Genomic DNA, 12,463 nt, shown 5'->3' on the forward strand with positions numbered 1-12,463 from the left:
CTGTCTCATACCCCAAGTAACCGTGTAGATGCCAGGTGTCCTGTTTATCTTGCTCTGCTTGCTAGTCTTGCTAGTTGACTTATTCCTCTGTCTTTGAACTGTTTGAAGATTGATAGTGTAAAAATAGCGGTGCTAGTGGGAGAGAAGTGATCTCAGTTGTAAGCTGTGAAAGAGTTTAATGGTGAGAAAGTCAGTCAGGCTGAAGCTGGTAAGAGCTGTTGTTGTGGCACCCCTTCCCAGATGTCTCAGTCCCTGGTGCTGCCATTGTCCCCTCTACCCCGTAAAAGCTGATAAACTGGATCAATGCAAGCTTTGAATTAGGCAGCTTATTGGATTCAGTGTGGCAAAGGGAAAGTGATGGAGCCAGAGCACAGTTGCTCTCTAGGGCCTTTGCAGTGTCACAGGTATCAGACTGTCACATCAACGGCTTCTGTTGAGCCAACGTGAGGACAACAAATGTGCAGGAGTGCTGCTGGTGGGAGGACAGAGAGCGTGGGGGGATGCAGTGAGGCCACTTTGTAAGAAGTGATGTCACCCTATGCACAGATCTACTGAAATTAGGAGCTAGAGTTGCTGGCTGGGGTGTGGAGAATTATTCACACACATTAAAACCCTTCACTCAGTATGTGATAAAAGGCCACCTGTAGTCTTGCTGTAAGGTTTGTGGCCAGTGCACTAAGGAGTCATGAAGATTTAAAAATATTTCTTGATGTTAAGAACTCTGGAGTTTCATTTTCTTTCATGGCTTGAAATGGACATAGTTCAGTGAGGTTCCTCACACACCACAAAAGCCATTTGTAGCCATTTATTTAATAGGGTGGTTTTTTTTAGATAATGTTGAGATTATATTGCTGGAGTGATGAAGATTTCTTGCTTTGCTCTTGCAAACTGGATATTGTTTTTCAGAATACAATGGATTATTATTTAACCAATAACTGCATATGATAATAACTATAGAAATTAATAACTACATTTACAGTAGGATATGTATGATACAATTTTAGAATATGTCTTAAAGCTTTCTGTCAGTATGTCTAACATTCTTACTTGAGTGGTTGTTATTTTACCTTCAAATTAAAGTAAAAATAAGATGTGATTGGAGTCATGATTTGTCATTCCAACTGGAATTAGTCATTGGTCATCAAGATGCTAATCAAATTACCTGTTTCCAAAGAATTAACTTAATTCTACTGATATGTATGAATAGTTTCCAACTCCACCAAACTCTTCAACACCTCCTGAAACTTTGTTTGGGTTGGATTCATCTTACTCAGCTTCAGGCACTCTGGTAGTCAGGCATCTAGCCTAGCCTAGTCGCCTGGGCTGCTGCTGTAATCGGTGGAGAAGGGCAGGTCGCCAGAAGATGCCCACTCTGCTAATCTCAGACCTTTCAGAGCTCTGTTGTACGAGGCATCAGATTGCTGTCAGGGTGCCCATCTGTCCCCACTGACTCTGGGTCTGGACAAGTTTAGGCAGACACCTAAATCCTGCTCCTTGGCCAGATCAGTCCTATGTTGCTGGGAGAAGTTGCTGGGTCCCAGATTCAGTGGTGGTTCCTTTGGGTCAGGACAGCTGGCAAGGCCGCTGTGATCCCACGGCGTTGGTGAGCTGTTTTCTGTGGCATGTGGCTCAGGCAGAGAAAAAAAAAAAACAGAAGAAAGTCACTTTCGAGAAGCCCCTCAGAAGGCAGCCCTGGCAGGGGTGTAGAGGGTCCCCCTGGCAGAGTGGGCATGGAGGGAGGTACGATTTCGTTGCTGTGGCTCTGCTGCCAGTGCCCGGGGGAATTAAGCCTCAAGATCTACCCACTTAGTAGGTATAACGTCTGAACCTGTGGCACTGATTTGGTATTTTGGGTTGCCCCAAACCGTCTTCCTTTCTTGACTTTCCGTTCGGCAGCTCTCCTGTTAAGAAGCTCAAACTTGGGGTCCCTCCGGTGCCATGGGAGAGGGGTAAACTCCTTCCCCACACTCGCGTCCCTTCCCCTGCCGGCTTCGGGCCCCGGGACGGCAGCTCCACAGGGACAGGCAGCCGGGCTCCCACGGCCGGACCCGGGGCACGCGGGGCTGGGAGGCAGAACCCGGCTGCAGCCCGTGGGTGGGATTTGCCGGGACGATGGGCGGGCTGCGGGGATGGGGGAAAGGAGGCGGGGGGCAGCGGCGGCACCCGCCCCCTCTATCGCGCCCGGGCGCGGTGCCCCTCCCGGGGCAGGGGCAGGCGGAGCGGGGCGTGGGGGGAGGACGTAGGACCGGAGCCGACGAGGCGTGATCGCCCGAGGCCCCTCCTGCCTGCCGGGGAAGCCTTAAAACACCCCGGCGAGGCGCGGAGCCCCGCACTCGGGAGCCCCGACCCACGGGCGGAAGCGCCACGCTGAGCCAAGAGCCGCTCCGCTGCAGCCGCCACCGTGAGTGCCGCGACGGGGCGGGCACGGAGACGGGGACGGGGACGGGGACAGGGGACGAGGACGGGGACAGGGGACGGGGACGGGGACAGGGGACGGGAATGGGGATGGGGGCCGTGGAGCGGGCCGGGCCGGTCTGGGGCGCCGTGGGGCTGTTGCGCTGCTGCCGCCGTCGGGGCAGATGCTGACAGCGGCTCTCCCCCACCCCACTCCATCCCGCCGTGCAGATGCAGGGCACCGTGAGGCTGTGGGTGTCGGTGCTGACTTTCGCCCTGTCGCTGCTGGTCTGCCTGGGGACGCTGGCAGAGGCGTACCCCTCCAAACCGGACAGCCCCGGCGAGGACGCTCCCGCAGAGGACATGGCCAGATACTACTCGGCGCTGAGGCACTACATCAACCTCATCACCAGGCAGAGGTAGGCAGAGCGGGCCGGCCAGCACCCCCCTTTCCCACTCCCCGGGCTGCCTTTTTCCACGGGGAGGTGGGGGGGCCGAAAGTGGGGTGCTCCCTCGTGTCTCGCCCTGCTGCCCCCACTGACACGGAAAAAGACGTGGTGAGCAAACTCCCAGCAGCCGTGCACTTCCCGAGTCACCTCTGGGTCCAGGGATGAATTTCCACTGTCCCAGTTGGTAGACGGGGCGTCCGTGCTGCCTCTGCTCTCTCAGCGCTTTCCAGCCCTGGTGCAGACGGGCTGACGAGCAGGAGGGTGAACCGCAGGGCAGTGTGCATGGGAAGAAACCCCCAAAAGGGAGAGAAAAACAGAACTAACCTGGTTGCAGGGGAAGGTGAGGTAGGGGAGTGGGAGCAGTTTCCCATTTTTGTTGCTGCTGCTGTCTCTAGTGAAGGTTTGAAGGAGAAAAAGTGCCCCTCCAGCCTTGCTGAGGAGCAGTAGTAGTCCAGATACTTTGTGGTTTGCCAGCTACTTCATGCAGCTGCGAGTGCTGAAAACCCCACTACTCCTAACAAAAACTCTCTCAAGACTGCAAGCAAGAACGCAGTCTGAAAGGAAAAAGAGTGTGACCTGAACCTCCCTTGCTCTAAACTGGCTTTTGACGATGACTGTGCTTGTAAAGTAGTGCTTAAGTCTGAAAAAAAGTGACCATTAGGATATAAAATTATTTTATTTGGGAGCATCTGTCCGGTTCAGACTGTGTGATTAACAGAAGTTTCCCCTGAGGTCCCTGGGCAGTGTGTTACCCAGAAAAGCTTTGACATATTTATTTCTTTCTTTAATATCAAAACCAGATGAGAGGACTAAAATTAGGCTTTCATTTGTCCCTCTAGAAGTCTGAAGAATTAAATTAGAAGGGAGGCTGTCGTGTAACTGAGAGCTTTCCCAGCAAACCCATAACATTGTTTGCCAGTGCACTAACAGCGTAACACAGATGAAGAGGCTGATAGAAGTACAGTTCTTCAGTCCCGAACTTTTAAAGCAATATTCACAACTTGTTCCTGTGTGTGGCATGCTTCTGTTCGATAGTCTGTGCTTGGGTAACTTTTTGTCTCCATTACTGCTGAAATAATCTGATCCTCAAGTTCTGCCCCTGCTGCCCTTTTCCCTTGGCTGCAGTGGGATCTCCAGCCTGGTTTCTCATCTCTTCTTATTTCTTTCATCTCTGACTTCAAAGGTGGTTCCTGTCCAAACCTAGGTCATATTTAAAAACAAACAAACAAAAAACCCAAATGAACCAAATGAACCCCTTCTTCTGTAGTCAACCTCCACTTCTGATGTGTGCCCTATGTGCTTCCTTTCATGTTGGCTGTGTAGCTTTTTTTCCCTAACTTCTGGGGTGCACATGGCTTGGAGATTGAGGCTGCTTTCATTCTTCCCTGTGGATCTGGGTTCTGAAATTAACTGAAACTGATGAACTAATTGTTGCTAATGGATGAAACAGTGCAGAATTTCAATTTTCTTCAGGTTTCACCTAGACACCCCCATCCCTCCTTAATATTCAAAGGGAACAGAATTGATCTGGAAATACAATGAAGTTGGCAGAAAAAGCCACCACAATGGCAACTTCATGATATACATTTTAAAGTTGGCTACATAGGTTAACTTAAAAACCACAGGTGTGCCATTTCCACTCTGTGGTGAATTAGCAGAGCAGAGATAAAGTAAGTTCTGCCGCCGCTTGGAAAGCTTAACTGAGCTTCTGGAGGTTCCCTGTTTCAGCAGTGGCACAGTCACTTGCAAAATAAATCAATAACTTTTCGAAGCATTTTGGACTGGTCTAAGAATTTGAATCATTTGCTCTATTTCAGCAGAGGTTCTTGAAGCTTTTTCTCTTCTTACAGCTTTTTGCCTCTGCCTTTTGTGCTGGGTGCTGCTTGGGAGCCCTGTCACACGGGGAAATAAAGGGTCTGGGGGCTCACCCTGCTCTTCCTGGGGTTGTGTGAGCAGGCTGTGCCTGCAGCCTGGTCACATTGGGAAGGGATGAAGAGATCGATGCTTTCTTCTCTTCAGGTTCATCTGTCTAGTCTTGTTTGGCATTTTTGTGGTTATGAATAACCTTCTGGCTCATCCCCTTGGCTTCTGCTTCTCATCTAACTGAAGCATTTTAGCATCGCTCCCCTACTGTGACCCACAGGGTCTTCGCCCCAGCTCCTGTGAAGCTTCTTCCTTCCAGATCATCTTTCTCTTCCCGTCTTTAGACTTTGTCTGTGTGGCTGCTTTGCTCCCTTTCTCTTTGAGACCCTTCCCCTTCAGGTCCATCTCACTTAGCTTTAGACATCTGTGCCCATCAGCTTTCTAGCCCTTTGAGGTCAGCTGAGGGAAACAGCTACTTGTAGGGTGCAAGTCACCAGGCCTGTTTCAGACTTCTAGTTTCTGATGAGATCCTTCATTCCTGATGTGCTGGGTCTTTATGACTTAAAAGAGAGCCTAAGGTGACCAGCACAGATGCAGACTCCTAGTCTGAAGATGTCTGTGTGTCTTTGGATTAGTTCCCCCTCTGTCCTCAAAACCATCCTGTGGTCCTTGTCTCATACCCCTGTACTGTGCTGTTTAGGGGCTTTCTTCAAAGCCCATCTTTCCTTGAATCACTCCTCCTTCTGCTGTTTGGTACTGCTTGTACTCCCTCTTGCCAATAGGCCCTCTTCCTTTTGTTCCTCATAGCTTGTTCTTGCATCTGTGTCTCTTCTGTGCTGGCACAAAACAGTAAGGCCATTCCTGCTGGAAATGGCTTGAGCTATAGGCAAGGCAGAGAGTATGGAAGTGCATCTGACTTGGGTGGTACTGATGCTCCCACTTCATGTCAACACCTTTTAATGTGGAAGGGAGCAGATCTTGAGAGCCTGGTTGTTTTTTTTTTTTTTTGGCAGTTTTTTGAAACAGACCCACAAAATGCTTCTGAAATCCCTCAGCTCCTGTTGCTGGCCTTGGGCATTGATGGGATTTGACTCCCAAGACCCAAGTTTTCATAGGAAGCTTTGAGATTTCGCGGAGTCTGAGATACTATGTCCCTAATCGGAATAAGTTCATTTACTCTTCAATCCCTTTGATTTCAGCTGGAGTTGTGGCTTATCAGCATGCTCGAAAAAAGGCCTTGATGTCTCAAGCTAAGCATAAAACCTGACCAGCTATTTTCACAAAGCTTGGTGCCTCATTCTTTTAAAGCAGTGATGATATTTGATAGATGAGTTTCCCAAACAGCAAATAAAGGCCTGGCTTTCTCTGTTCATGTTATCTCAGAGCTGGGCAAGGTAGACAGGGAGCAAACATGAAGCAACTGGAGCAAAGATCTCAGGAAGAAGAGATTGACTTTGTCCATGGACTCTTTTTATTAGGATTGTAGCATGGTTGTTTCTCAGTGGCAAAATTATGGGGCAGACAGGAGGCTTAGGCATCTGACATTTGGAAGAACATCTGCTTCTTGGCCAGAGTTGGTCACAGTTGGCAATTGCCTCGTGCAGCTTTGCATGGTGGATCCATCCAGCACAGGCAGCAGCACTTGGTCTAGCCAAGGCACCGAGTGGACTCATATCAAAAGTATCTCCCCAAAACAATAGTCTTCGTGATTTGACTGAATCTTTGTGCCCTGGAGGATTGCTACCATTTCTTATTCAGATAAAACTTTCTGAGAGATTAGTGGGAGTTTTAGCCGAGTGTGAGCTGTTGAAGCAAGTTGTTGATTTGTTAAATTGAATACCTAAAACAGCGGCAAATTAGATTCTTCCTCAGATCCTCCTGTGTCACATCCATGTTACTCAGAGTAGGGAACTAGAAAGAAGGAAAGAAATCCCTTTGTGGTGATGGAGTGCAAGGTACTTGATTCAGCGTCATGCTTGATTGCATTATTGTAATAGTGTTTTACTGTGTCTGGCTGATTCTTTTCAGATACCTGGTTTCAGTCAGCTTAGATTAAGAAATTTACTTTAAAATTCTGAAAGTGATGCTTTGTCTTTCTGGAGCACAGGGGATGTACTAAAATGATTAAGGCAATGTAAAAATACAAAGAGTTGAATAAAATGATTTAAACGTGAGATACGTTTCCACTTTTCAGTAAGTCATGCCATCAGCAGGTAACACTGCTAACTTTTTAACTACAATTTGGGAAGTTGGTTTTTTTTAAATTTTAGTTTAGATTAAGTTGTCGGAGAAACATATTGATAGCAATGGATAAAATCAAAGCCCTTAATTACACCTTTGAGTTCTCTGGCATCAGAATTTCACTCAAGCAGCATTCACAAAGCTGTTATCTGTTAATGTACTTTGTGATTCAGACTAATTACATACACAAGTTACAAACCATGATCTTAATTCTTTCCAACCAAGGGAGCGTTTGCTTATAGTTATCACTCTTAGGCTAATGAATCCTTATAGTCATGAAGTGCTTGTCAAGCTGGCTGCTCATTGTCGCTTCTGTTTTCTCAGGAAAAGAGAGCAAGTTCCTTCCCAAGAACCAGGAATTGCAGTACTTTTAACTGTTGAGCAATGTATAGCATCCAGGATTTTTCTTTAAAAAAAAAAGCAAATAGAAAAATAGTCGCTGTGTAAATACAAGACAAAGGCAGTCAGTGATATCTCATTTAATAGAGGAAGAACTCTGAATCAGAAAGTTTTCTCTCCCATACCACATAGTTCCAGAGTGATGATTACCTTGGGGTAGCTCAGTTTTTATGACCTAATGTGCTCTGTGTTAGGCAGCCCCAAATGTGCTAGGTATCTTTAAAAATCTTGGCTAATATGGCATACTGAGTTTTGTTTTCTATTAACTTAATAGATAAATTTGATGCCTTATTTACATAACTTATGATGAAGAATACAATAGCATCTAAACCAATGAGAACGTTACTGAGACAATGGAACTGGGATCCTGGGCAAGAATGTCACGCTCGGCGGTCACGCCATGCGCAGCTTCCTCCTCCTCCCTCCCTGCTCACATCAGTAAGGTGCAAGGTCCTAGAGTATCCAGGAACAGCCAACAAACTGAGAAATATTTAGAGTTGCTCAATACTATCATATAATGTGTTTATTGAAGATATATATTGAAAGAAATACTGAAGAATGAACATTTTCTTACATGGCTAAGGCAAGTTAAATTAAAATACTTGCTGGAAAGTTCTCTTTGTCTGCTGTATTCAACTTTTCAGAAAAGATTTGCATAGTGGTTCCATGCTTTGTCTTCATTTAAAAAAAAATCACGCACAAAAATACACTTTTTTTTCTCTTTCCTTAGATATGGAAAGAGATCGAGCCCAGAGACACTGATCTCAGACCTCTTGTTGAGGGAAAGCACAGAAAATGTTCCTAGATCCAGGTATGTATGAAGAAGTTTTGTGGTGGCTTTCACTTCTTATTTAGATTTAACAGTTTCATTTGTTATCAGTAAATGTGTTTCACAAGGAGAAAACATATGCCACCAACAGCTGCGTAAACATGTCCTTAAAATACATTTTAAATTTATTTTTTCTTAAGGACCTAGCACCATCTACGAATGCAAGAAATACCTTGCCAGATATAATATAGCCCAGTCTCCTCGTTTCCTGGTTTTGGGAGCAGACTGTACCTGCTGTTTGAAGGAAGGAGGCACAATGCTTGCCTCTTACTGGGCTTTATTACACAGAATTGTATACTGATGCATGATGATGATGCCTGTACGTATTGGAACCGAAAGATGGCGTATTTCTGTTAATTTGCTACTCAAATGGGTTTAAATTTTTCCTCTAAAGATGTATGAGTGGTAAATACACACATACGTCAACTTATACACAAATGCACAGATAGGACTTTTCTTTAAAATACAGTGTTTCTCATTGGTTTTGTACACAATATTTTACAAAGGTAAAAAAGGCCTTTATATTTCCATTTGCACTTTGTTTAAAACAATAGTGGTGTTTCAAGCAACAGTGGGATTTCAAATGTACATACGGTATTTATCTAGTTAGGTAATGACACTTTAATATAAGATACTGTAATGCTTTAGTAGTGACTACAATTTACACAGCTAAAAGTAAGTATGTTGAAAAAGTAAGACACAGGGGGGGTTTTGTCTCATGAAAGAAAATATCGATTTTAGTTTTGCTCACCACCAAGCATGAATGAGCTCAGTTTAAGCGTTTACTGATAGCCTGAAGTTTGCTGACACTGCTTCTACTGCAGAAATAAATGTTTTATGCAGTAGTCGTCTTAAGAGTTTACAAGCAAATGGTCTGCGCTTTCATCAGCTGTGCAAAGGCTCAATTAGCCTAGCTAAGTACTTAAGCGTAATAGCCTGGAAGGCTGAACGTAGGGCATGATCTTGTCGCTGAAAGATGACCAAAATTTCTACTGCCATCGAGGGACGTTGTTCACAAGACTTGCGGTTCTGCACACAAGGAGGCCATTGACTTACGGTTTGATGACTAACCGCAGCTGTGGAGATGCAGTTTTCTCTGTAGATGCTTATGTGAAAAACTGCATGGAGTGCAGTGAAATGTATGAGACTATTTTGCGTTTGGTAATGACAAGGCAGAGCCCTCGCATAATCGGAAATTTCCGCTGCCATGAATTTGAGGCGACACACAGGGTAGTATAAAGTCTAATACTCTCTGTAATTTTCACCCCTTCATAACAAAACTTTATAGTTATTATTATTGTTTCAATAATGCTATTTATAACCCACCAGGGAGCAAAAACTCATGAGCAAACTAACAATCTAGTCTGCATTTAAGATCAAGAATTGATGAGAAACAGATTTTTATTTCATACCCCCTGTAACAGCACTTCACACTGAGTACAGTATTTGTCATTCATTGATGACAATTATATGAGTACTGGGAACAATGATGTCTAGTTTCCTATGGATATGTTTTCTAGGATAAAACCCTGTATGGATTCTGAACCCCACTCCAGCTTGTTCCTCCATGTAGAGGACATAATTAAATCTTCTTTTTTACCCAATCCTGTGTCTCATGGCACATCGTGAACTTAATATCTGCGAGACATCTGTACCTCTCTCTAACTTGGCTGAAATTGTCCAGAGGGTTTGAAAGCCAATGGTGAAGTTAGGGGAGCCACACAGGGGTGCACAGCTGGACACATAGCAAATATGCCCAGGTACAGCGTGGCTGCCTAAGCCTTCCTCCTGGAGGAAGCCAGGCTAAATGAATTAAAGGCAGGCTGGTATTATTCCGAACTTAAATTAATGAAATGTATGTTTTGGAAATAGTTATCTACACAGCCAGTTACAGAGCAGATGTAATTTGCACTTGGTGAATCAATGAGAGAGAGACACACTTCATGAGTTCTCGGGAACGAACTTTGTAACTGAATATTGAGGTGTTAATAAACAACGTAACTGTATTCAGCTTGGCTGGCCTGGTCTGACATTTCACTTTTGCTGACTAATGTATGCCACAAAGTATTTTGCAGTCTACGTGTGTGTCTGACTTTATAAAGAAAGTTTAGAGAGATTCTTATAGAAACAAGTTAAAATATAGAAAGTTCAGGAATAAGAAAAGGAGGCACCTTGATCTGAGTACAAATAAGTTCTTATGACAAAAACATGTGATGTAGTGTGTATCTGATCTTGTCCAGACTGTGGAACAGTGGGAAAACCTTTAAAACTCGGTTACAGGATGCATTTTCCCTACTACTGCTTCTTTAAAAGTTGGATATCTAGTGTGAAGTAGTTGTCTAGGCTGCCTTTGCAGTCAGTCGGAGGGATGCGTACCTCGAAAATGGACCTCTCATCTGAAAATGGGCAGGATCAATTGCCCTCTCAAGGTGTTGGTGACCTTGAAGGAAGAATAGATGCCCAACTTTTAGATGGCAAAAATGATGGCAAATGCATTTCCTCTAGTCTCTCTTCATGTTCTCCCACTTGTTGACTTACTTGCTGCATAGACAGAACAGGTATTTGCAAGCAGGAGACCTGTAGATCAAGTCCTGCCCTCAGCACCCCTTTCAACATGTATTTTTCAAATCTTTGATATTGAACAGTGGAATACCACAATAATATTGTAGGATGGTGGCTGTGGACTTCAGTTTTGTTTGAAGGTGCTAACAGCATGACATGTAGTTTTTTTTCTAGTGGATTTTTTTTCTTTTTGGCTCAGTGAATTCTCTTTGAAAAGTGTTTACTCCTAAGTAAGAGAGAAAAATATCTATTTGTGTTTCAACATACCATCGTTTTCTAGCTAAATTTCATTAAGTGCTTCATAACGGCATAAAGCAGCTTTGCAGTGAGTCTCAGTGGTGTAAAACCACGCCATCTGGGCAGCAGTATGGAGGGGCAAGTTCTGGTATCAAAGTATTGACATTTGGTCAAACAGATGCCTCTGCTTTGATGGGAGCTGCATATACAATCTTCAACTGCAAATATGCATATGTATTCCTTATTGCTGCTATTATTAACGTGAAAATTTTGGGTAGTTCTAACTTTGGATTTTTCAGAAGGGGCTTTAAAATGTGTTTAACGTTTTTTTTATTTATAATATGTATTGCAGGTTTGAAGACCCTTCAATGTGGTGATGGGATTTTCAGGACACCATCAAAACTTTTCCTAGTTTTCAGTTCATACTCCGTGCCTCTGAAGCAGACCATAGCATCATTCCCAGTGCATGCTGCCATTGTACTGAATTCTGTAGAGTTTTTCCGTCATCATATTTGTATATACCTTTATTTAAATAAATTATTTGTGCATTCCAAAATATAACATTCTAAATGAAAATGAGCAACCCTGTCGTTGGTATAGCAAAGAGTTGTTTTAAGCTATTAAAACTGAATTATAACCCCTTGCAGTCTAAAGTAGTGTGGACAACAATAGTGTCACAGTTATTACAGTAATTAGCATATAAAGACGTCATTTATTGTAGCCTCAAACTCAGCTCAGCTGCTTGATTTATACAAAACTGTTTAAAATAAGTTATTGGAGAGTACATAATTTAGGAAAATAGTATTCTGGGAGGTGATTTTTCTGAATCACCACACTAAAAACTTACTTAGTACTTCAATTGACAAATGTATTAAAATGAATTGCGTTTTCAAAATACAAAGGAATAAGTCACTGCTTAATTCTGCTAACTCCTCAAAACTGGTTTAAAGCTTGGCTGTAAGCCTGAATTAGGAATTTAAAATGAAGCAGATGTAACATCGTTTTGGCAATATGCAAAGCAGCAGCAAACAATATCTAAAGTCACTCATAAAACAGAACAAATCTACAGCTATTTGTGCCAGAAAAGAGACGTTTAACATCGCCTAAGGGCTCGTAAATGAGCACACTGATAAATCACAGCCCTTTGAGTACCCGCACTCTGAGCCTCTCTTGGTTGGAGTCATTAATGGTTTTTATTTCCACCATGAGGAGGTACTTGGAACAGAGACAAGGGGAACTGTCTTCAGGTTTTCGTTCTCTTTTTTTTTTTTTTAAAATGAATTTCATCACTAGTCTAATGAGGGACTTAGACACAAGGACCTCTGAATAAACTCTCAGAGTTTTAATTCAAAGTAACATAATACAATGACAGCACATCACCCTTGTTCTGAAGTGGTTTAGTTCACAGATATGTATCTTGCAGTATGGCCAGGACCCACATGGCATGACAAAAATGTTGGTCCTTGGTTCCTGATATTTAGGCACAACT

General features: G+C 43.9%; 1 protein-coding gene across 1 annotated transcript; it reads left to right on the forward strand.

Annotated features, from left to right (window-relative positions):
- The first annotated feature begins 2,248 nt into the window (after positions 1 to 2,248).
- Positions 2,249 to 11,627, forward strand: NPY (neuropeptide Y). The gene is made up of 4 exons (XM_086741723.1): positions 2,249 to 2,401; positions 2,626 to 2,813; positions 8,077 to 8,157; positions 11,327 to 11,627. The coding sequence occupies exons 2-4, from the start codon at positions 2,626 to 2,628 to the stop codon at positions 11,349 to 11,351; spliced, it is 294 nt and encodes a 97-aa protein (XP_086597849.1). The 5' UTR covers positions 2,249 to 2,401; the 3' UTR covers positions 11,352 to 11,627.
- Positions 11,628 to 12,463: the final 836 nt, after the last annotated feature.

This window comes from Chlamydotis macqueenii, chromosome 2 (genome assembly GCF_036417535.1).
Source record: "Chlamydotis macqueenii isolate bChlMac1 chromosome 2, bChlMac1.mat, whole genome shotgun sequence".
NCBI lineage: Eukaryota > Metazoa > Chordata > Aves > Otidiformes > Otididae > Chlamydotis > Chlamydotis macqueenii.